A 25411-nucleotide genomic window follows, 5' to 3' on the forward strand; every position below is an offset into this window, starting at 1 on the left:
ACAAGCCCTTTTCTTTAACCACTGGACCACACAGCCTTCTATCCCCGCTTAGCCACCAAACCACACAGATATGCCACCTGAAATGTTCCAAAAACCTGTAATGTGAATTAATGTACGGAGCTTCTCCGGTTCCTAATACAGTACCACAATTTTCTAATTGCCCCATAGAAATACATTACATTTTTTATATCAAGTCAGTATTTCGGGGTGATGCACACCACAGTTAAGTCACAGCATTTAATACGGGTATGCTTTCTCCAACACAATTCAGAACTGCAGTAAATGAATTAACAGTTTTTCTTTTTTAGGGATGACACTGCTTTTAAGGGCTAATCACACAACAGCGTTTATGAGCTGCGTTTTTTACGCCAACGTTTTGCTGCGATTTTTGTATTCAGACTTTAACCGTCAAACGAACCAGAGTCCTTGTCTGCTGTATTGGAAACCTTTTGCACAGTGTCTTGTGAAATGGAAAAGCACCTGTATTAAAGTCATCCCTGTCTACAGTAAGCGCAGTGAAAGCTTCTGGTTAAGAAGCTGCAAGCAAGCTTCTTAACCACTGTGCAAAAGAGCCAGGCTCGTCTGCAATCATTGGTTTTTATAGCTTTTAACCTCCTCTAATCTCGCCAACAGGGAAAGAATCAGTAACAGCAGTGCATCGCACAAGTGAGTGTGTATTAGTTATGAATGTTAAATGACCTGCATATAGTAAGTTCTGGATAATTTAACGCCATGAGGTCTGGCACTGAAGTGCAGCCACCAATAACATCAGCTAATAAATCCTCAATCCCAACATTTCAGTCTTCAAAGAGATGGCAGGTGTAGCACAGTCAAGCTGCAGCACATTCAGTGGAACCAAATGAGTGAATTCAAAACATCAATACATCAATAGTCATTGTACCAAATAGAAAGCTCGTCTCCCCTGTGAGTTGTGGTAAAAAGGGATCAGAAGCAGAACTCTGGTTCAGTTAAAACATTTAAAACAGTCTCAAGTGTAAGCTATTGGGTGTGGGATTTACAGCATTGTACAAATTTCTACATTTATTGAAATCAAACCAATGATTCGGCAGTTTTGCCAGTGAAACAGTAAGCCATACACAAATGCTTGCATTCCTTTATCATTTCTCTACTATAGAATTCTGCTTTATGTTTAATATACGTTTTTAAAAACATCAGCTATGTTTGTTCTATTCATGACTCCCCTGTATTTAGTCCATTGTAAATTTCATTTAAAGAGGGAAAAGGCTGGTGAAGAGAATACCATTAGGAGGCTGAGGTATGTGGCCAATTGTGATGTCAACAATTTGAATCGACTTTGAAGTTTAAGTGAATTCCGTGAGGGTCCTCAGGTATGAAATTTTAAAGCAAGTGACATCAACTGTACCGATATCAAGAATAAAGCACGGTAGAAACTCAACCAGTTGGGTTTTTCATTTGGAATGACTGGATGGAAATAAAATTCCTATTGCATAGCAGTTTCACCCATTACAGGTTTTAATACAAGCTTGATTAGCTGCAATATAGTTAACAAGCTCAGGTGTGTCCTATTATTCTGATAGTACAACCAGGAATGGATCAAACTGCTATGCAATGGAAGTCTTATTTCAATCCCTGGGAATGGGTTACATTGTGGATGCTGAATCACTGGGATCCTTTAAGAACCAGCTTGACAGAGTTTTAAGATTAATAAGCAACTGGGAACTGAACGAGCACTGATGGGCCGAATGGCCTCTAGTTCTTACATTTTCTTATGTTCTTACAGTATATTTGATAAATTGTTAACTTAAAATCATCCATTTCTTTCAAATGCAAGATTAGTTAATGGTCCAGTAAGAGCAGTTACTCAATGTTTGCTGTAAACACACTGTCTACCCCCTGCACTGTTACCCAAGTGAGATACCCCACAAAACCAGATTTGATATAATTACATCCCCTTCAGAATATAAGCCTCATTGCAACGGGGGCTCAAATTTAAGTGAGTTCTATGTGTTTAAACTTTAAGCACTCTATTGGAAGTGAGCTGCAAATATCAAGGGGGGGGGGGTCATTTACAAGCAGTGCCATACATTTCCCAATAGCAGTGCAAATAATTTTGTCAGCTCTTAAAATCTGTCCAGTCCTTGGTTTCAAAATTTCCCTTGTTTCAGGTATATTATTGAAATGACCAGGCAGGTGCCAGGAGTGTGAACAAAGGTCCTGGGAAAACCAGCTATGAATTCACTGATTGCTCTTCTCATCACAATCATGAATAATTCACACCTGAGTCTCTAAGTTTAGTAATAGGAGTTATTCATGCAGCTATAAGTGAGGAACAATTCATTTAACTATCAGACTCTTGGCTCCTGATCATTGAAAAAATATATTTAATTGAAGGTACTGTACTTTTAAAACCTTGGGTGCAGGACTAGTGTGAGTTTCAAGCTACGTTTTGTACTTGTGTGTTGCCTCTTATCCTCTTTGTATAAGAAAAAATGAACGTTGACTTCTGAATAGCTGTGCATCATACTCACAGAGTGTGGAGATTGAAGGATTCAATAAGCTATGAGACTTGTTCTTGTCACGACCATTTGATTTGTAATTGGTTTTCAGTTCTCTTTATTGCATGCCCTGTTTGTGGCAGTACAGAGCGTGTTTTACTACGGGACTGTGGCGTTTTGCTAATGCACACACTGAACAACATCAATAACAAGCGTAATAAACTCACCTTGGGTAATTCAGCTTGTCAGGACTGTATACCACGAAACCTTGAAATATTAGATTATCCAGACACAGCTCGGCAGTGCATAATGTTGTTAATGATTGCATTTCACACATGAAGTGGTGGAGAACAATGCATGCAGTTGTAGAGTTTTATTCAGTGTTTATAAATTAGATTTTGCAAATTGTTTGTGAGAAGCTATCCTTTCCTGTCAGGTTAAGACTGCGTCATGTATAATTATTTTATTACTTTTTTAAAAGTCAAATGACGCCACTGGTTGCTTAGCAACAGATGAATGTCATCCACCATCTCATACGTTAAACAATGCATGTTCTAGCTCTAATATAATGGTAATTTAATGGGAACAAATAACAAGCTCTAAAGCACTGTTATTACCATGCACTTTAATAATGAGCACTAGTATAAACACTCCTTTCTCAGCTCATTAGTACTGCCATTACCCTGAACCTTTTTAATAAGCACAAGTCTGAAGTGCTGCATTCTCTCCAGTATAACCCAAGGAGACACAGTTGATGAATTATTCCACCTCCTCACACCTAATTGCCTTGGAGATGGCTGGCCACGTGTGCATGACTCAGTCATCACTGAGCGAGTATTTTAATACGAATTGTAAATCTGTGAGTCCCGAGCTCTCATTAGAAGTGCTCTCCTTCATGGGATGTTAGTTTCATTAATGGTATCGTACAGCTAAGAGAATCTTATAATTGTGCATATAGACGCATGAGCCTATTCTTGGGTAAGAAAATGCCGTTCATCCTTTAGTTGCATATGCAGTATAAGCCCATTTACTTGTCTCTCATTATAAGCAATCCCTGGATGGAGACGTGGGGGCCAAGATGTCTATAAACAGGGACAATAGCATTGATAAAGACTGCATTGAAGCATTGGAATTGGATTTCTAACATAACTTCTCTTTTTACTTTCTCTTTAACTGTTCTCTAAAACAGTCCAGCATACTATCCCAAGAGTGTTTTGTCACCTGGCCGCAGCAGCAGTGAATGAACAGGCTGCTCTGTTGAGGTTGTGGAATAGGAGTTTGACGGTTCAGTGGGATCTCTCATTTCTAAACCAAGGATGAATTTTGCCACAAAAGAACAGTACATTTTACAAACCAGAGGAGGCCATTCAGCCCATCTATGCTCTGCACGGTTACTGATTGATCCCAAAACTTGGTCAAGTCGGGTCTTAAAGGATCCCAATCACTTAAAAAAAAAAAAAAGTGTCTCCTACATTGTCCAAAGTCTATCTCCACTTAATTTCCACCTGTGTCCTCCTACTGTCCTCAGGAACAACAGGGTCAGCAGCTGACTAATAATCACATGAGAGAGCTGTCTGGAATTGGGAGAGTGCTAGATAGCTTAATTAATGATGCACAAGAACACCAAAGGACATGCATGGAGAGAGAACTGATCAGCTGAAAGAGGAAATCGGCTCCTTCTCAGTAACCGTGCGTACTGATGGGACGCTTTATCACATTTGAGATTTAAGAGCTTGCCAGAGGCTGTAACAAGAGGGGCTGAGTGTACAGAATGTAAATAAAAATGTAGGCTCTTCACTGCAACACACAGAGTGCAGGAAGGGGTAGCTAACCTGTCGTGCTTCCTTTTAAATGAGAATGGCAGCGCTGTTTGTTAGGCACAGAGGAGCCAGGTAGGCAGTGGGGATAGTGGGTGAGGAAGGGTTAAACACCAGGGGCATCAGAGTGACAGTGTGGGGGAGGAGGAGAAGAAGGGGGGCACTCTCTTCCTGGCATATGAGTCATGAGGGGGGCGCAGAGGGGGGTGCAGAGTGGAGCCACAGGCAGACAATGTCAGGTATTTATAGCATTGCTGCTGAAACTGCAGCTCACCCATCACTCACACTGTGCCTCCACTGAGACTGAAGTCAGCATTCACAGATATCACACATCTTCTCTGACAAGTTTAATCCTGTGCATTAAACTTCAGAACCTTTGTACGTGTGTGTGAAGAAAAAAAAAAAAAACAAAAAAAAACACGTTTTGACCCATAGGTCTTCTTCAGAGCATAGAAAAGAAAGGTGAGTATATATCACCCTTACATAGTCATTATTCATTTCAGGTGAACAAAAGGAAGCATTAAGCAGATCACATTTCAATTAGACACACCTGTAGATCACAACATTAACAGCAACAGCAGCAGACATCCAATCACAAAGTTAATGAAACAATCAAATATGATCACTAATAATATATCCAGTCTAGCATAACAGCATTATACCTAAATTACACAGCAAGGGACAAAGATTAAGCTCCTCGCTATAAGTGGACATTAAAAATCAGGAAACACATTTCCAATAAACACAAGAACATAGTCATCAGTTCTCAATTAACAATTAACACATTTCTTTTTTCTTCAATAGCAACAACAATATCTAATTTTGCATATCTATATTGGAACTGAACTTGTGTCCCTTAATATGAAATGTAGGTTTATGTTCACTGATATGCAAGATTAGATATTATTGTTGCTATTGAAGAAAAAAGAAATGTTCTTGTGTTTATTGGAAATGTGTTTCTGTTCACATCGCTGTCAGTCCCGCCCCTTTTCAAAGGAACACCCTTCTCCTCTGCACTCACAAGAGAAAATGGCTGAACACTGGTTCTGTGATTTAACAGAAAATGCATTACAAAACATACAGCAAAAGAAACACCAAAATGGTGATTAAAACATCACTGTTTTCTGACTCGACGATGTAAACAAATATGACGGCCCTGGATATAAACAGGATAATGCAGCAGTCAAAAAAACTACTGTATGTGGTATGAACTTCAAAAACATTTTCTCTTATTTATTTATGTCTATTTATTTACTTATGCTGTATCGGCTGTATTTAAACACAATATATAAAGTCGTATTTACTATCCAACCTTGCCTCGCTAATTTTCTTGACTGATTCATATATTAAATATGTATGCAGATTCAGCCATAGTGTAAAATTAAGTACCCCTTTCTCCTGCAGCTTCAGGCATTATAGCCCCGTCGGTAACAATAGTCCTCCCTCGGGTCAATAATTAACCACTAGAGCCCTCTAGTCCATATTTACTATGTCTATGTGTGTGTGTGTGTGTGTGTATATATATATATATATATATATATATATATATAATATATATTATTGAGCATCAATAGAAACTTATCACTTATATTTGGATAAAATTCACTAGATGTGATCGAAAAATGACAAACTCTGTTTTAGAGCCGGTGCAGTGACTTTTTATTGTGCTGATTTACAACTGACATCACGAAGATGCTGCAAAATGATCTGTCGATCTAGGGCAGGTGTTGTGACTCTTGGTCTCCCAGTTCGTGGCCTGTCATTGACAGAGTGTGTCTGGCGCTGCTCTCTTGACAGACGTGGCATATTGTTTTTTTTCTGTGATTTTCTTTATTGCTTTTATTCAAGCTTGCAATTCAACAGCTGAAATCACTCCATATCCAGTGTCAAATCAACTGTCTCACTAATAATGTAATTAAGTGCATGTGCTTCAGTCACAGTCACTCAAGCGTGTCATGGTCAGGGATGAATGATCGAGTGGTTAAAAAGAAACCAAAAACATTTGTCAATGTCCATCATTTATATACTTTATTTTTTTTTTTTCAAAATAATATATATATGCACATCACAGCCCCAGTGGAATCTATTAGTTGAACCTATAACCCTCAACATTTTTATAAACAGATTAAGTACATCATTATCAGGTTTTAATCTATTTATTTAGATTTAGTGACTTGTGTTTAAAAGTGTTCAGTGGCTACCTCTAATCAAGTTGAGAGTGTATTTCTTTTCTCTTGCACTCTTTGTATGACCGAACCAACACAGCTAAGTGTACAAGAAATACACTGTCAACTTGATTAGAGGTAGCTACCGAACACTTAAACATACCATATAGTGCTTTAAATAGTCAGATCTTAAGCGGTGATGATTCTGTCCCACTATCCAGCCACCCCTCTCCGTCCGTCGCACTCTGCATGGTGAACATGATAACTGCCTTGATTATTGTTCACCTTCACCAAACCTTTATCATACACTCCTGGCCTCCTATATAGACATTTTGTGCTGGTGTTCTGATTGAAATGAATGGTGTATTGTGGAAACATAGAACCAGTATCGTTGCAGGTGGGAGCGTGATCTAGGTAAAATTCTCCTGACAAAAACGTCAGCTTAAATGTTGAGAAATGTATTGCCCAGTTGATGTATGTATGACCCTTGATATGTGATCAAATGTAAAAAGAGTCGGCAATACAGTATGTTTAAAAATATAATGCTGTGATATGGACAAAGGTTATGTAATGCATTTCTTGTAAACTTTGGCGGGTGTTCTGTGACACTTGAAGTACTGTAGTTGCTTTCCACAGAAAAGCAAATCTGCAGCTGACTCAGATTACCAAGACACAGGATGGGACAGTAGTATGGAAGAGAGAAAACACACATTGCCAGCTTTTCCAACACTCCCAAACCCGACCCGATTTTCTTAAATTGTACTTGCCTTTAATAATGGAGACTTCTCATTTCGGTTTGCTCTTCATGTCATACGGCCCAGTTCCAAAATGAAATACCTGGTGAGTTTGAGCACCTTTTTTAAATGCATTACAGCCATGGAGAAGAAGAGTTCTCAAAGACAGCTCACTCTGCTGCTGTAGTGAAGCTGTCAAGGGGGTTAGTTAACACTGTCGTTCTGCTCTCGCTAGATAAAGATCTGAACTGGGAGGATGCAGACTGGGGATCCTGGGAAGAGAAGGAGAGTGATGAAGCGGTGAGTGTGCTCTGCTCTGTATACTCTTCATAAGGGACATGCGGTTTGAGGTGGCGTAACTGCAAAGGAGAGAATTGCTGCACAGTACTGGGCTACTCTACTATAAAGTACTGTACTGTGATCTGCTCTAGTCTACAGTACTGTACTGTGATCTGCTATTCTGTGGTGTACACTGGGCAATGCTTTTGTGATGCCACTGAGAGAACTAATGCTTATGCTCTGTCTATGATCAAGAAAACAGATATTGGAAGACTTGTCTCCTAATAAACTGAGTTTGTGTCCTACTTTGCCTGTGTCTGTCTCTGTCTCTGTATTGACAGTGTGTCAGTGTCCCTGTGTCTCTCTGTCTCTGTGCCTGTCTGTGTATTGACAGTGTCTTTGTTGCTCTTTTGCACCCCTGCAGGTTCAGTAAGAGAGTGTCGGTGCAGGACTATGTGCCTCTCTCTGTCCCTGTCCTCTGTCCCAATATTGACATTGTCTCTGTGTATCCCTGCAGGTTCAGGAGGAGAGTGTCAGTGCACCCCACAGCGCATCCTGGCTGCAGGACTGTGTACTGTCTCTGTCTCCCACCAATGACCTCATGGTGATTGCCCGCGAGCAGAGAGCCGTCTTCCTGGCACGTGAGTATTCACACTGTTGCCCCACCCCGATAGACCAGCTTTTTATGTCTATCCCAGGAGAATAGCCCAGCCTGACTTAAACAAACAAACTTACCTGGTTATAAGTAAGAACCAACGAACTTAAAAATTAATTTTGATCTTGTTATGCATCACATGTATCCTATCGTTACACCTTTATGCGTAATATACCTCTTATTGAATGAATCCTCCTTGTGACTGTGTCTGTGTGACTGTGTGTCTGCCCTCAGCAAAGTGGAAGACGGGCGATAGTGGCCGGGAGGAGATGCAGCTTGCCCTGTCCTGGAGTGGAGCGCTCAATGCAGAGGAGGGGTGAGAACAGCAGAGGGAGCCCAGGAGACTGGAGGGCAGAGTGCGAGAGGGGTTAGAGAGAAGGGATTGAGAGGGAGGCAGTGTGGGTTACTGGCTAGAGCTAAATGATTAGGATGCATGGTTTTAGTGGCGGATTTTTTTGACTGTTTTGTTCTGTTTAGTTTACAAAATGTCCTTTTCTAATTGTAGGGAGTGTGTCAGCAGTGCAATCTGCATTCCTCTCGCCAGCCAGAAACGGTAAGGAGCCTCTTTCCTTCTCTCTTTCTCTCTCTTCACTTTCTATAATAATAATAATAATAATAATAACTTTTATTTTATAAAGCACCTAAATGCACGCATCTCAAAGCGCTGTACAAACAGAAAAAAACACAGAGAACCATATATACATGCAGCATATTAAGAGTACGCATAACATAAAAAAGAAATTACACAAATCAAAAACCAAATCATGATAAAAATGCCTCAACGTAAAAGTGTATAACTGTTTTTTAAAAGCATCAATGGTCTTAGCATCACTGATAGATTGAGGGAAGGTTGTTTCGAAGTTTGGGCACAAAAAAGCCCTATCGCCCATGGAGTGAAGCTTAGTTTTGGGTATTGCCAATAAACCCGAGGATGAAGAATGTAGATTACGTACGGGTGTGTAACGTGTAAGCAATTCAGCAATGTAACATGGAACTAAACCGTTCAGAGCCTTATAGGTTAACAACAGTATTTTAAAATCAATCCTGCTTTCAACCTGCAACCAGTGCAGAGAAGGAAGAACCGGTGTAATATGGGCACCCAGTTTAGTGCCAGTTAAAATGCGAGCAGCGGATATGAGCAAAGTGAAAATCAGGAAGTGAAATCAAAAGTATGTTTAATCAAACTGGCAAAAGAAAGGTAAGACAAAAGAAAGGTAAGACAAATAACAGATAGAATATGTTTTTTGTTGGTTGGATTACGATAGGTTCTATATTAAATCACCCTGTTAGATTGGTACTCAATAATTGTGTAGACAAGGGCAAAAAAGGGAAGCTTTGTTTTGTGTTGTACTATTAATAGAGATTTTATCATTTTAAATTACTACCTAACAACTTAAAACATGTTAAAGGGAATTGCTAGGGAAATCCGAGTATCTGCACAGCCCTAGTCCTCTTCAGTGTGTGTGTGGCAGTGTCTTCTCTTCACTGTGTGATAGTTTCTGTTACTGAATGTCTGTCTCCTCTTTCCCTCCCTCACACTCTGTTTGCAGGAGCTCGACAGGAAGGCCTGACTGGACCTGCATTGTGGTGGGCTTCACCTCGGGGTACGTCCGCTTCTACACTGAGGTATGTCTCCCACTCCGCTCTTAGCTTATTGCTCTGAGAGGTTTAGGACTGGGTGTTTAGGGGGGAATAAATGTGTTCAAATCTAGAAACCAATTACGAGGAATGTACATTTAAGGACTCCTGAAATGTGAACGGGACAGCTCACTGCTGCCCTGAGAACCCCAGGCTGCTGGAAGCCCAAGACCAGGAACTACTCAAACACACACACACACACACACACACACACACACACACACACACACACAGTATCAACACATACACTGTGATACACAGACCCTGCTATATACACACTGCACAGTGATATACACAGACACACTGCTATACACACACAATTTATATGCACAGACACATTGCTATACACACAGGCAAACACTTTCTGTATAGGACTCTGCATGTCTTTCTCTCGCTCTGCGTCTCTTGTCTGCCCGTTGGTGTGTCTACGGTTTGTCTCTGTGACTCTGTGACTCTGTGTGTGTCTTGCAGAGTGGGGTGCAGCTCCTGGCTCAGCTCCTGAATGAGGACCCGGTCCTGCAGCTTAAGTGCCGCACCTACGAGATCCCCCGACACCCCGGAGTCACTGAGCAGGTGAGAAACACACCCCTTCATTACACTACAGGACAGTGAGCCAGGGAGACACGCCCCTTCATTACACTACAGGACAGAGTGAACCAGGGAGACACGCCCCTTCATTACACTATAGCATATGTGATCCAGGGAGACACGCCCTTTCATTACACTACAGGACAGAGTGAACCAGGGAGACACGCCCCTTCATTACACTACAGGACAGAGTGAACCAGGGAGACACGCCCCTTCATTACACTATAGCATATGTGATCCAGGGAGACACGCCCCTTCATTACACTACAGGACAGAGTGAACCAGGGAGACACGCCTTTTCATTACAATACAGGACAGAGTGAACCAGGGAGACACGCCCCTTCATTACACTACAGGACAGAGTGATCCAGGGAGACACGCCCCTTCATTACACTACAGGACAGAGTGAGCCAGGGAGACACGCCCCATCATTACAGTACAGGACCGTGAGGGCCTCGTAAAGCAGTCATTGCTGGGTAATTGATCGGTCTCTTCCTCTCTCCACTTCCACCGCTCCCCCTCTCTCTCCCTGCAGCATGAGGAGTTGAGTATCCTGTACCCCTGCGCTCTGGTCACTATCGACGGATTCAGTCTCTTCCAGTCTCTGCGTGCCTGCCGCAACCAGGTGGCACGAGGTAGGTGGGGAGGGGAGATACCCTGTGATACCCCGAGGTACCTTTTGGTCCCCCTTGATATCTTAATGGTAGCTGCCTCTGTCGATTTTGAAGCATGCCTTTTGATTCTCAAATATGAAATATCTTTCATTCCAGCACTGAGGAATGGTTCAGATCGCTTCCGATCATGTCTATTTCAATTGGCTCAGTGCTTAACAACATTGAAATTAAAAGGGGTCTGAGCAGACCATTAAAACAGGTGACAGTCCTGTTTAGATAATGGTCCAAAAAATATCAGCTGACTAAAAGCTTTGTGAATATGGCCCCGCGCCAGAAAACTGAAATGACTTTTGTTTTGTTATTATTCATTACTTGTGTTAATTCTGCTGTCAGCTGCTGATTTATATTGAGTTCTTGGCAGCAACACTGCTCCACTCGCAGTATTCTTTCTCTTGGTCAAACTGATTTGTGTGCTTTCCTAAACCTGTTCTTTGCACTGCAACAGAGTTCTCAAGACGTCACCAGGCAGGTAAAATGACTCCAATAAAATACATTAAACTGTAGCCCATGTGGATCTAAGCAGACTTCAGTTTGATTGAATAGCAATTAGTGTACAGCGCTCCCTCTGTATTTGACCGTTTTGATCATTCACTCATTTAATTCTTTAGGCCATGTTGACAGTAAATTGTACAAGTCTATATTTTTCCTATTTAAGTCCCCATTACTAATTCACTGTTTTCAATATTTCACGTAGATCAGATTGTGAAATATAGAGGCAGCACTGTCTCAAGCAACCTGGTTTAGTTTTGCTGAATACTGGTTCTGTTAATAACGCCCCCTGTCCCTCCCCCAGCTGCTGCAGCAGGGAACGAGAATGTCCAGCCCCCTCCCCTGGCCTATAAGAAGTGGGGTCTGCAGGACATGGACTCCATAGTGGACCACGCCAGCATTGGTAAGCACCTGAGACTGTGAGCTGCTTCACTTACATACACTGTCTGTATGTAACTGAGAGGATACACGATGGGTCGTCAAATGGTTTAAGTCATTTATTTGTCTTTTACGGATTAAACGTTGCTGGGAAGGCTGAATTCACAGCTTGGCGAAGCTGCTAATGTGATGTCACACTGCTACAAGCAGGCCACTGAAATACGAAAAATAAGCACGCTCTGGTATAAAAAATATGAGACCAGTTTCAGTGGACGGGAAGTGTTGTAGCAGTATGAGTATAACCTGTGTGAGTGAGTGCGCTCTGAAGACAGGATTGTGTGTGTGTGTGAATCTTTCTTTCTTTCTTTCTTTCTTTCTTTTCTTTTGAATACATTTTTTATTGGTTTTACAGTCATACAATCCAGTAGCGGCTCCTGACTAAGTGGGGAAGCTAAATATATCTATATATCTAAAGATCTATCTATCTATCTATCTATCTATCTAAAGATCTATCTATCTATCTATCTATCTATCTATCTATCTGTCTATCCTTTTTATTATATGCAATAAAGCATTGCACGTTTCAAAAGGTACTTCGTAATTTAATAAGAAATGTAATACAGTAATATAGTATACGCAGCACATAAGGCAAGGAACTGAATATAACAAAAACATTGTGGACTTACTTGATTGAATCCTGAAAAAATATTTGGAAGATGAAGAGTCGGTTTGAAAAAACAGACTGCGAATACTCAACCATTTCATTTTTTTGTACCATGAGCAATTAAAAAGGCAATTTTGTTTTGAGCCTCCCTGTTGAAGAAGGTCCAATTTAGGCTTTGGATGACCTTTATTGTTATTGTTTATTGAAAGGGAGGGAAATGGTGTATGAATTAAAAAAAATCTACAATGTACTGTATGGAAATCAAAACTTAAAGGAGTAGCCACACGTGAACCCCAACCTGCCTGTCAACAGATACGTCAAGATTCAAGGGTACATAAGGACCTTTTTATTTTATTGTGTTTCATGTTCCCATGTGTTACTACAACTGTTCACGTAAGGTGTGTGTATTTATTATTTATTTCTTAGCAGTATTGTTTCAATTTTGTATTTATTTTTTCTCAGAACTACATTTCCCATCATCCTCCTGCTGACTGGTAAATCCATCTGTTACATATGTAAGCAGCAGGATGATGGGAAATGTAGTTCTGAGAGGTCCATGCGGGTACATGGGAACCATCTTGAGGCAGGGAATGCAATTTAAAAGTTTTAAAAAAGTGGTCAATGTAAAAAAAAAAAAAAAATTTAAACAGTACACACACCCTACGTCAAACAGTTGTAGCAACACATGGGAACATGTAACACAATAAAATAAAAAGGTCCTTATGTGCCCTTTAAGTCTAATTGAGTAGTAGAGGCTAGCTGAAAGCTTGCATTGTGTAGCCAATACAGATACAGTAAAACTTGACAGCCTCTTATGAGGAGCTGCCACTGATGCATTATTTTTCAAAGATACAGTAAACCCTCCCCTCTCACGCTCTCTTCTCTCCACCCCCCCCCCCCCCCCAAACCCCCTGCTCTGCAGGCATCATGACGCTATGCCCCTTTGATCAGATGAAGAACGCCTCTATCCTGGGGGGCTACCACGCCACACTGAAGGGGAGCCCCCCTGCCATGTCCCAGTATATCACCGTCGGCGCCGGGCCCTTCTCGGGATTCTACTACGCCATAGAGGTGCCTGTCTACCGTATACAATTACTGTGGTAGCACACCATCATGCCATCATGAAGGGCTGGCATTCCTTCAGATAGCTTGTTGACTGTATTATAATTAACCATTTTCATCATCATCATCATCATCATCTACAGGGTGATTATACAATCAGTAACAGTACTAGTATTGAAAGGCATCTACTCTGCACTGTGCCTCTTTCTTTTTCCCCAAAAAATATTATCCTATTTCATCAAGAAACCTACTTTTTTAGCCAGTTTAATCAAATATTTATTTGTATTTTGTACAGTCTCTGACTCGATCACTCCACTGTGGCACTGGTTGCAGAATCAGGCCTACCTGGGCTTTCAGTTTTAATTTGTGTCTGCCTGTTTCAATCTCCAGTTTGTGGTCACTAATTCTGTATTACCCTCTCTCTCTCCTCTCTCTCCACTCTCTCAGGGGAGCTCTCAGCCTCTTCTCTCCCATGTGGCTTTGGCTGTTGCGAGCAAGCTGACCTCTGCCCTCTTCAATGCAGCCAGGTAACCACTCATTGGATTTGAATGTAATGTGTTTAGTTCATCTCTATTTAGTGCATTAATATGGAAAAGTAAAAAGATGTTTCTTATTTTTCCGGTGAAGCTAACTATGTTGATAGTTTAACACTAGATTTTAGTGCTGCACAAACCGATTATTTATTTTGAGTGAAGCTCTCCACAGGTGAGGGTCATTGGGGTTGATTGGGCTGATTACTAATCATGTTTTGTTGGTTCTCAGTGGCTGGCTCGGCTGGAAGAACAAGAATGAGGAGGAGCCGGTCCAGAAACAGAAACCCAAAATGGAGCCAGCCACCCCACTTGCTGTCAGGTAGGAACCTCTGTGATCCTAACCAACCCTCCCCTCCCCATCCTGTCCTCTCCACTCCTTTCCTCTCCCCCTGCTCTCACACTGCCTCTGATGTAATCTAACTTGTCCCCCCCCCCGCAGGTTTGGTCTCCCCGATTCCCGTCGTCACGGCGAGTCGATCTGCCTCTCTCCCTGCAGCACGCTGGCTGCTGTCACTGACGACTTTGGCAGAGTCATCCTGCTGGATGTGGCACGAGGCCTGGCTATCCGCATGTGGAAGGGTGAGGAGCCAGGGACTGGGTGCTGGAGCTGAGGGACTGGGGGGAGGCAGTGGGGTCTAGTATTTTAAAGCGGTGGGACTGGGAGGGAGGCAGTGGTCTAGAGGTTAGAGCTGAGGTACTGGGGGGGGGGGGGGGAAGCTGTGTGGTCTAGTGGTTAGAGCAGAGTGACTGGGAGGGAGGCAGTGTGGTGTAGAGCTTAGAGCTGAGAGACTGGAAGGGAAACTGTGTGGTCTGGTTTTAGAGCTGGTCGACTGAGAATTAAGCTAGTGTGGTCTAGTGTTTAGAGTGGAGGGACTGGGAGGGAGGCAGTGTAGTCTAGTGGTTGCAACAGAGGGACTAGGGGAGAGGGAGTGTGGTTCAGTCTTTCATGTTTCTGTCATGATTGCTATTTTTTATAACCAGATCTCTAATATATAGTCTCTCTTCCCCACCCCCCACAGGGTACCGTGATGCTCAGGTGGGCTGGATCCAGGTGTTGGAGGTTCTTAACGAGCGCGAGTTGGACCCCCGTTCTGCTCCGCCCTCTCCACAGGGTCCCAGTCGTGTTGCGCAGTTCCTGGTGATCTACGCACCGCGCCGCGGCATCCTGGAGGTGTGGGGCACACAGCAGGGGGCACGTGTTGGGGCATTCAACGTGGGCAAGCACTGCAGGTGAGAGAGAAACGCCTGGGTAACAGAGCTAACAGTGCACTGCAGGTGAAAGAGAAAAACCCTTCTAAAAGTTTACCACAGTAATGTTGCTGTTTGTTGCTGTTTCTCTCTCATTCCCCCTTGTGTTCTCTGCAGGTTACTGTACCCCGGCTACAAGATCATGGGTCTGAACAACGTGACCAGCCAGGGCTGGCAGCCCCAAACACAGCAGGTGTGCCTGATTGACGCAGCCACCGGCAGCCTGAGGACTGTCAACGTGCCCTTCCACCTGGCACTCAGGTAAAATAAAAAACATATTTCTGTTTCCCTATAGTACTTATTTTATAAAGCCAATAAAAGGTTACACTAGGACTCATAATGAAATACTAATAAGTCATTGTTTGCTGCCCCTTTATATCCACAGCTGTGATATGGGGGCAGGTTGTAACACTATTCCCTGTGTCTCCCCCGCAGTGATAAGAAGAGCGAGCGCGCACGGGACATGCACCTGGTGAAGAGGCTGGGCGCGCTGCTCAAAGCCAAGGAGCTCAGCAGCGGTAAGCAGAGCGCAGGGGGCTGCAGGGGTCACCTGAGACGGGCTGGGATCATAGTCCAGCTGAGCAGCACAGCACACACAGTGTTTACAAGAAAAGCATTGCTTTGACTTTGCTATATCAGAGGGAAGGAGACACTTCTTCACATAGAGAGTGGTGAGGGTATGGAATGGCCTACCGAGTCGTGTTGAGGCAGAATAACTGGGATCCTTTAAGACCCAACTTGACAAGAGTTATGAGATCAATCAGCTACTAGGAAGCGGTCGGGCTTAGATGGGCAGAATGGCATTTTGGATTCATTCCACAACTTTTACTCAAGTGTCGCCAGGAGAAGGAGAGAATTTCTCTTCTAAGCTTGCAGTGTATCATGTTCCCTCCTGCAATAATGCCAGTTGTCTGATTAAAATGAGTAGCGTATTGTGGGAACAGAGCGTGCTGTGGATACATAGCAGTGTTTGTAAGAGAAATTCTCTTCGTCATGGCGAGCACTGTCGAGTAAAAGATGAGAAATGTATTCCCCAGGTGATTTATGTTGGGACACGGCACAGTAACGTGTTTCTTGGGAGCAGTGCAGGGTGTTGTGTAACTCGGTAATGTTGTGCACAGTCCTGCAGCACATCTCCACAGATTTATAATGGTAGAGACTCTAGACACAAGGAAAGATGATTGAGTGTCTCTGTCATCTGGTGACCTTCATTGTCATTGCAGACGCTGCAATCTTATTTAAAGGGTAGATTGTTCATTTTTATAGCGTCTGGTTTCAGTATGTTCAAGTCATATTTTACAAACCTGAATATAGGGTCATGTTGACTTATGACTGTGGATCACTTCTCGCTTGGGGCTATGATGTCATTATCATGATACCTTCCCGTAAAGAAAAAAAAAACTGCAACAAAAACTCTGTTACGGTGTGTTCAATAGAAATCCAGTGTTTTCTGTGTTTAAGCCCTCAGTGATGCCAAACTTAACCCATAAGTATCACTCTCACAGGCAAAGGCAAAACAGATTAAATACTTAAAAAATAATCTTTGAAATAAAATCAGAAAAAAAAAAAAAATTGAATGTGATTATTTTGAGAATAGATCTAAAAAATATGTATATAATTACAAATATTTTTGCACAGCAGTAAATAATGTTACCTAACCTTAAAGGTGCAGCAGGAGTCTCTTCCCTGCACGATATGGTGCAGGGCATTATCATTATATACAGCCAGTTGCAAAGGTGAATACAAGGGATTAACTGTCAGTAGGAATAGGTCTCATTTAAAGATCAGTTCATCTCATTGCTTGCCTTGTTAAGCATGCCCCCCTCCTCCTCCCACCTCTACTGTAAAGCTGCTGCCTTTACGTTCACAGAGACTGTGGAGACAGAAGCCAAGAACATCCTCCAGGACATCAAGTATCCAGCCATCAAAAAACAGGTACCTGCCTCTGGAGGGAGGGAGGGAGGGAGGGAGTTAGTCAGAGAGGATGGAGGGTAGCAAGGAGGGAAAATAGAGGGAGGGAGTTAGTCAGAGAGGGTGGGAGGGTATAGGCAAGAAGAGAGGGAGGCACACCATGGCATCCCATATTTGGGAGTTGTTTGTATGTGAAAAACGTCCGACACACAACGTGCATGAGAAGGGAGTGGGGTACTGTTATTGCACTGAACTGTTGTACCTTTATTCAGCGCACTTGAAGCTGTATTCCTAAAACCTTTGTTATAAAGATTCCTTGGGCTGTCGCAAAGCAAATCCAAGCCCTGCCTGAACGCAGCTGCTGTCATTGTGTAACCGTAGCACTTTAAGCACACAGCACTCTGTTTCAAGGTAAGTATTGGTTTTTAAGAAGGGTAAACGAACAATAAACTGTCCCTGCCTGTGTTGTTTGTTGTCAGGCGCTGGAGTCCCTGCTGTCCAGTAAGAACGTGCCTCTCTCCTCTCTGACCAGCATCGCTCAGGCCCTGCTGGACAGCCTCAAGGGGCAAGGTAAGAGCAGCCAGGATTCAGTCATCGGTGTCAGGGTTAGGGGTGCCCCCATCTCTTACTCAACCCTCATCTCTCTGTCTCTGAGCAAGGCAGTCTGGGGTCTCCTGGGTTCGACCCTGTGTGACTCTGCAGTGACCCTGTTAGTACTGGGTAAGGGAGCTTGACTTGTGCTTATCACATTGTTCCCAAAGCTAGCCCTTACCTTGAAGCAGTTGACTTGCATATACTCTCGAAGCAATATGTAGAGATTTTATCTCTGAACAGAAACATTAACAGTTCCCATGTCCCAAGAGCCAGCCAATAAACCTAGTCCCGCCTGTGTCTGTCTATCTGCCTTGCAGTCTTTTTCTGGTCCTTTCTCTCTCTTGCGCTCTCTGTCTTTCGCATTCACTGTTCACTCGGCAGTCTCCTCTCTGCTCTCTTTCAGACCCGGAGGGTGTTGATGAGGCATTACTGCAGCTGTGCTCCAGCCAGCTCAAACTGCTGCAGCTCTACACCGACATTGAGAAGATCCACTCGGAGGGGGCGGGGCAGGACAGCACTACAGCCGACACTGTGAGTATCTGAACTGCGCTCTCTACACACTGTCTCTCCTTCTGTCTCCGTATGCAATCTGCTCTCTTTACACACTTACACTGTCACAGTGATCCCTGTGCCTGTGTGACAGGCTCTCCCTCAGCTTCCTTTCCCTTAGTCGCTCTCTCAGCACACTGACGCTGCCTCTCCAATCCCCTCTTTTTTTGTCTTTTGTGGATGTGTGACTCCCTCTCTCCCTCCCTCTCTCTCTCTCTCCCTCCCTCTCTCTCTCTCTCCCTCCCTCTCTCCCTCTCTCTCTCTCTCTCTCTCTCTCTCTCTCTCTCTCTCTCTCTCTCTCTCCCCCCCCCTCTCTCTCTGTCCCTGTCTCTCTCAGGACCTCTCCTCGGTGCTTCGTCTGAGTGAGGAGGAGCTGTCCCGGATTCAAGCCCTGCTGCAGCGATACAGAGAGGAGAGCAGCCGGCCCTCTGTCAGCTTCGCTCAAGACCCTGGGGTTGCACTTCCTGTGCGCAGCTTTCTGTCCCAGATGGAGTGTGAGGAAGGGGCAGTGAGGCTGAGCCGGGGTCAGGACAGCGACTGGATCCAGCTTGGTACGACCAGGAGCAGAATGATGACACAGTGTCATACAGAGAGGGAGAGCGAGAGAGACATCGACATCACAGACATTGTAATACAGACAAAGACAGCACAGAGACCGTGTCATACAGAGAGCGAGAGAGTGGGAGACAGCACAGAGAAACAGTAGAATACAGACAGCGTCACATACACACAGTCATAGTGTCATACAGAGTCACGGTATAGTACAGACAGACACAGGACACGGACATGGAATAATACACACAGATAAAGTAAGATAATGAAAATGTTTTAGTGTGTGCCCCTCGTTCCAACGCCATGTATCTGTCTGTTGCAGGCAGCCTGTTCTTCTGGAGGTGTCTCTGTGGGGAGTGCGCCCCCAAGAGGATCTGCCAGACCCTGCAAGACTCAGGGATCAGTCCCCAACAGCTGCTGGTGAGTATGGAACAATTGATTGTGAAACGATTCATCGTGATGCTTTCTTTACATGGTATATCGTATCATAATTAAGGTATGTATTGTTTTGTGATGGGAAAGGAGATGCAGACACAGAAGTTACAGTGAACGTTTTAGAACAAATAACAAACAAAACACTCGACGTTAAATAGAACAAAACAAGTTACCAAAATAAAACGTCAAGGTGGCCAAAATAAACAGGTTTACAAAAACTCACAATAATACAAGCACGCAACACGAAAAAACACATACCTTCACCAACTAACACCGACATTGATTCAAGCAATTAAAAATAATAATCGTGATTTAATCTTGCGATTAAAAAAAAAAAAAAGTATTTTAGTTAATCTTGGTTTTAATCTCATATTTAATTGATACAATTACTGCATGCATCTCATTCGTTTGTTTTATTACTGATGCTATTATTATTATTTTTATTATTTTAAAGTTCTTCTTATTACCTATATAAGTAAGACTCTGAAAATCGCAGAAACTTTCTTTAAAATTCACGGCAGTGTCACGGGTAAAGTATCGTGTTTTGCGGAATGTGCACTGAAATATGTTATAAATTACGTGTACAGATTTATTTTTTTTAAACAGCAAATATACAGGTAAATACACTGACATCAACATTAACATCAAAGTTACTCAAGCACTTTACAATAGCTTGTGAAACAGTGTTGTAATTAACAGCCTGTAGGTAAAGTGTATCTGCAAGGACAGCTTTCAGTACGACAGGTGCATGTTCACCATTTAGGTCTTGCAAAACAAATACAATGTATAACCCATACTGATCTTGAGCATCAGTCGACTGGTCGGTGTGACCACTGACAAGCAACCAGACTGTTTTACCAATTCCATAATCTCCTATTATTCTTATTATTCTCCTCCAAGAAACAACCCAGCATAAAAATAAAAAAATGGTTGTCCTATTTCTGGATTAATAGTATTGCCCCTTTATAGTTTTATATTTATTTACACAGAACATAAACATTCCTGCATTTGCTGTTCAAATATTTGAACCAACTGCTAAATCACAATGGAGTCGGTTTATTATTCACCTTAATGCATTTCAAATTACACTGTATTTCATATATATATAATGTGTCTGTATTTGTCTATCATTGTTTAAAATAATTATTATTATTTTAGTAGTCATTAGACAGATCATAGGCAGTGCTCTGTTTTCATTTTGTTGTGCTGGCTTGCTGGCATATTATAGAACACTTTCTTTAAAAATCCATAAATGTTTTATATCAATCTGTAGGTATGAACATTGTGTTTTTAAATGTAATTTTAAACCACGTTAAAAACTGTATATATAAACACACACACGTACATTATTGTACGTGACTATTATTTCTTTTGGCGACACAGTATTTGTCACGTTGAAGTTTTCAGGTCCCAGTAATGTATAGACTCTGCATTAATATACCAAAAATGTTTTCATTCACTGATATGTAAATATATATATGTGTGCATTTAAAAAAGTACCTGCAATAGGAATTTCACCAGTGAGAAGAACATTCTGTACAAAACAGGCGATGCTACGTTCGGTTTGATTCTTTTGTTTCATCGCATATCACTGCCTCACATCAGCTGGGACAGAAAGACACCCATTGCAAAGCAGCCATGTTTTTTTTTTGTGCACGCCATTAACAGGGGCGGGAAGCAATCAGCGCAGAGTACAAACAAACTAGATGCTGATAAAAGCACGGTGTATTAATACAAAAATAAGTTTAGAAAAAAAAAAAGTTAACGTCAAGAAATAAACTTTAAAAAGAAATTAACGCATTAATTGTAGAAGTTTCATTGACAGCCCTCATTCTAATCCTTCATTCTCACACCTGTGATCACCCTATTTATACACCTGTTCAGTTCACGGATTCCCACGTGTTTTGACAGGGAGAAATTTAACCCCCTCCCTGCCAACCCCATATTCCCCAAATCAACACACACACACACACCTGTGCACGGGCAGGGCTTTTACCCTGCCACACTGCCATGTATTTATATTGGGATACAAGACCAAAAACACAACATAGCTCATGGTAGTTATGAATATATACTCTCCCTAACTGCAGTTTATGGTTCTTCATTAATTGATAATTTGGTATTATTATGCGTCATACAAGTAGCCCGTCAGGACGATCACATGTGTCGTGACACATATCTTAACCACGACCTTCGTATTGTGATAGTATTGTTACATTAGTCTATTGTTATACCCCCAGTGGTAAGAGGTAGGGGACACTTGCTTCTGCACAGATTCTCACCGCTCATTGTTGAAATGCAGTCGCTTATGGATCTAAAAATATTAAAAGAAACTTTGGTTCAATCGCAGGAGTTTCAATGTTATTTTAATATATACAATGACTTACCTGTCCACCTAAAGTATTTTTTAATGCCATTGAATTTATAAAGTTTCTTTTAGTATTTTTTTTAAGTTAGTACTGCTGAGTATTTTAATAGTTATGGACGAGTGGCTTATGGATATATAGATTTTGAAGGATATATATCTATCTATATATATATATATATATATCCCTTATATCTGTCCCTCTTCCTCAGTCCCTGCTGCTCAGTGTGTGGCTCTCTCGAGAGCGAGAGGTTCTGAAGAGTCTGGAGACTGTGAGCTGCCTGCACAGCCTGCTCACCCTGCTGAGCAGCATGACAGGTGAGGGAATAGTACAGCATCACACAGCACATCACATTACAGGACAGTACAGTACAGCACAGTGCAGCATGACAGGTGAGGGGATAATACAGCATCACACAGCACAGGTCAGTACAGTACAGCACAGCTTCTCACAGCACAGTGTAGCATGACAGGTGAGGGGATAATACAGCATCACACAGCCATTACAGGACAGTACAGTACAGCACAGTGCAGCATGACAGGTGAGGGGATAATACAGCATCACACAGCACATCAAAGGACATTACAGTACAGCACAGTGCAGCATGACAGGTGAAAGGAATACAGGGCCTGAGGAACTGTGCGTTCTGGAGTTGCAAGGTCATTATGGAGAGAATGATCTAGACTACTTTCTTTAACAAGCCATCTGTATTTTTTAAATGAATGAGTGAGGGGATAATACAGCACATGACAGTACAGCACAGAATCACACAGGACAGTATAGCATGACAGAGAGAGGATAATACAGCATGGAGCAATAACACCACATCACAACAGGAGAGAGCTCACGGGGAAATACGACAGGTGCAGTGGAGGAATCCTGGGACCTGAAGTCTGTCTCTCTTTCTGACTCTCTCACTTTCTCTCTCCCTCATCAGGTGCAGTGGAGGAGTCCTGGGACCTGCAGTCTGTCTCCCCCTGGTGGCAGCAGGTGCGCAGTGAGTGTTCCCAGGCAGAGAGCCCTGGAGCCGCCCTGCTGGCAGCTCTCGTGGGGCACAGCGTGGCCAAGAGCAGAGTCAACCAGCTGGCAGAGAAGAAGGTGAGGTGCTGCTTTACCCCTTCTCACATAGTACCCCATTCTCTCTCACTTGCTCGCGCTCTCTCTCTCTCTCTTTAAATTGCACAATAAAACACTTACATCATTTATTATAATATAATCTGTTTATAAAGGAAGGAATTATTCGCCCTCCCTGTCTCTCTCCCTCACTCTCTCTCCTCTTGCTCAGTTCCAGAGCCCTGAGGGGATGACAGACTCCTGGGAGGCTCTGTCTCTGGATCTGGAGCAGTGGGGAGTGCTGCTCAGACAGCTGGAAGACTGCCTCCTCTTGCAGACTCTGCTGAGCTGTCCTGCCCCCAGAGGAGCAGCAGGGGGTGCTGTGAGCACAAGCAGAATAACTGTGCGTGGGCTGCTGGAGGCTGGGAGAGGTAGGACTAGACATGATACCAGTGCTCAGACTAACTCTACTATTTTCACTAAGTACCGTAACATTACAATATCTCTATCTCTCAGGTGGCGTGGCGGACAGTGTGGCTAAGTGGGTGTTCAAGCAGGACGTGGTACCGCGGCTCCTCAAAGCAGCGCTGGGGAAGAGGGGGGCTGCAGAGAGCCAGGAGGAGGAGGGGGAGGGGGAGGAGGGCAGCAGCAGTGATAAGCCTGAGACTGAGGGAGAGGGCCGGGGCTTCCAGAGGGCTGCAGGTGAGAGAGAGAGAAATTTGTGGCACAGTATACAAATACTGAGTGTGTCTGGTGGTCTGGCAGAGGGAACGGTGTCCCTGGGATGTTTAATCATTTATACTGAACATAAAACAAAACTTTTGAAAGAAAACTAAAAACTTGTGTGTCAGTAATCCCCACTCTTGTGTTCCAGTAGTATTATGTTGTTTCAGAGCTGTGTGTGAGCCTGGATTGTGTTGTGGTGTGTTTCTACTGCACACTGTGTGTCAGGTGTCCATATTTTAATTTCTGTGTTGTGTTTCAGAGCGTGTGTGTGTGTGTCAGTATTGTAAGGTATGTGTTGTGTTTCAGAGCTCCCAAGTGTGTGTGTGTGTGTGTGTGTGTGTCAGTATTGTAACCTCTGAGTTGTGTTGCAGAGCTCCTGTACATGGTGTGTGTGTGTCAGTATTGTAACGTCTGAGTTGTGTTGCAGAGCTCCTGTACATGGTGTGTGTGTGTCAGTATTGTAACCTCTGAGTTGTTTCAGAGCTCCTGCGCGCAGTATGCCAGCGCTTCCCCTGCTCCCTGGACCCTGACCTGCTCTTTGCTCACTGCTGCTGGGAGTACGTGGTGCAGTGGAACAAAGACCCAGAGGTAACGCACGCAAAACCTTGTCTGAAACTACAAACCACTGTCAGTAGACAGAACTACTCAAATAAAGTAGTAAAATGCTTTGACAAACGTTTATTGTGAAAATAAAAGCAAACCCCTCATTGAAATGTCTGACTCTTCACTGCTACTTCACGACAGCCTTGCTTCGTATGCTGTGTGTTTAGTTTCTCTGACTGACCCTGTGTCCTGTCTGTCTGCAGGAGGGGCGCTACCTGGCCTGGTCTGTTGAGCACCTTCGCTGCATCTGCAACGCTCACATCCAGCACGGTGAGTTTTCTAAACAGGCTTACACCGTGGGGGCGTCCGAGAAGAAGGAAGGGACACGCTGTATAATCAGGTTCCCAAACCATTCCTGACTGTCCAGTGATATTATATCCTGACTGCAGACCCACCCCCACACAATGAATGCTGTGTGATCGCCACGCCTCTGGTGTGTTGTGTCTTCAATCAGTCCCCAGTAGTGTCGATATCCCACAAAGATTTTACATTTGAGATACAATGTCAAATAATCCAAAGCCGGTCATTAGGGGGAGAGTGATCTGGACTACCTTCCTTATGTTACAAGCCATCTGTATTAATGATTAAAAAAAAAAAAAAAAAATTCTGAAACAGGTCACTGGTCTGTGTGTCTGCAGGCATCGCGGTGATGATGTGGAGCACCTTCATTGTCAAGCGCTTCTCTGCAGCTGCGTTCCTGATGGACAAGGTAACAAGACTGACTGACTCACTTACTTACTGGTTTATTAAGCAAGCTTGCTTACCGGTACCCAAAACAATGAAATGACTCAAACCCTGTCCTTTACTGTCCTGGGATACTGCAGGACACTCATGCACACAATGAGATGGGACCCACAGCATTTAATAAAACTGGATATCTCTTACAGAACAAGTACTAACTATTACGTTTGTTTGAGGGCAATGTGTACTTTGCACTGCCTCTTAACTCCAGGGACGTTTGTTTTTATTTATGGTGTAGGAATAACGCAGGAGCAGTGTGTGAATATAATAGACAGGGATCCACCGCTATGCTGTTATTGCTTGCACTCACATAGCGTTGCATGCTGTAAACTAAAATTTGACGAATGTTATCGCTTTTCAGAAAAACAGAACAAATGTACAGCTCTCTATACTCTAGCTCTGTTGCACTGTAGTATTACTTGTATTACCACACTCCAAAACCTGAGAGAACTGCAGCAGCTAGATGTTATACTGTAAGAT

General features: G+C 43.0%; 1 protein-coding gene across 1 annotated transcript in view; it reads left to right on the forward strand.

Moving 5' to 3' along the window:
• Positions 1-25411, forward strand: part of rab3gap2 (RAB3 GTPase activating protein subunit 2 (non-catalytic)) — a 35420-nt gene that overhangs the window by 1383 nt on the left and 8626 nt on the right. The window contains exons 2-28 of the mRNA XM_034003243.3: positions 7429-7493; positions 7990-8113; positions 8362-8443; positions 8633-8680; positions 9678-9753; positions 10237-10338; positions 10889-10988; positions 11821-11919; positions 13481-13629; positions 14068-14147; positions 14383-14472; positions 14593-14732; positions 15173-15383; positions 15519-15662; positions 15837-15919; positions 17272-17336; positions 17792-17882; positions 18310-18437; positions 18793-19006; positions 19330-19427; positions 22020-22125; positions 22746-22906; positions 23094-23292; positions 23378-23563; positions 24069-24175; positions 24394-24460; positions 24829-24899. Of these exons, the coding sequence (XP_033859134.3) occupies positions 7429-7493; positions 7990-8113; positions 8362-8443; positions 8633-8680; positions 9678-9753; positions 10237-10338; positions 10889-10988; positions 11821-11919; positions 13481-13629; positions 14068-14147; positions 14383-14472; positions 14593-14732; positions 15173-15383; positions 15519-15662; positions 15837-15919; positions 17272-17336; positions 17792-17882; positions 18310-18437; positions 18793-19006; positions 19330-19427; positions 22020-22125; positions 22746-22906; positions 23094-23292; positions 23378-23563; positions 24069-24175; positions 24394-24460; positions 24829-24899 (3086 nt within the window). The remainder of the gene's footprint in view (positions 1-7428; positions 7494-7989; positions 8114-8361; positions 8444-8632; positions 8681-9677; positions 9754-10236; positions 10339-10888; positions 10989-11820; positions 11920-13480; positions 13630-14067; positions 14148-14382; positions 14473-14592; positions 14733-15172; positions 15384-15518; positions 15663-15836; positions 15920-17271; positions 17337-17791; positions 17883-18309; positions 18438-18792; positions 19007-19329; positions 19428-22019; positions 22126-22745; positions 22907-23093; positions 23293-23377; positions 23564-24068; positions 24176-24393; positions 24461-24828; positions 24900-25411) is intronic.

The sequence above is a fragment of the Acipenser ruthenus genome, chromosome 5, assembly GCF_902713425.1.
Source record: "Acipenser ruthenus chromosome 5, fAciRut3.2 maternal haplotype, whole genome shotgun sequence".
Lineage (NCBI taxonomy): Eukaryota > Metazoa > Chordata > Actinopteri > Acipenseriformes > Acipenseridae > Acipenser > Acipenser ruthenus.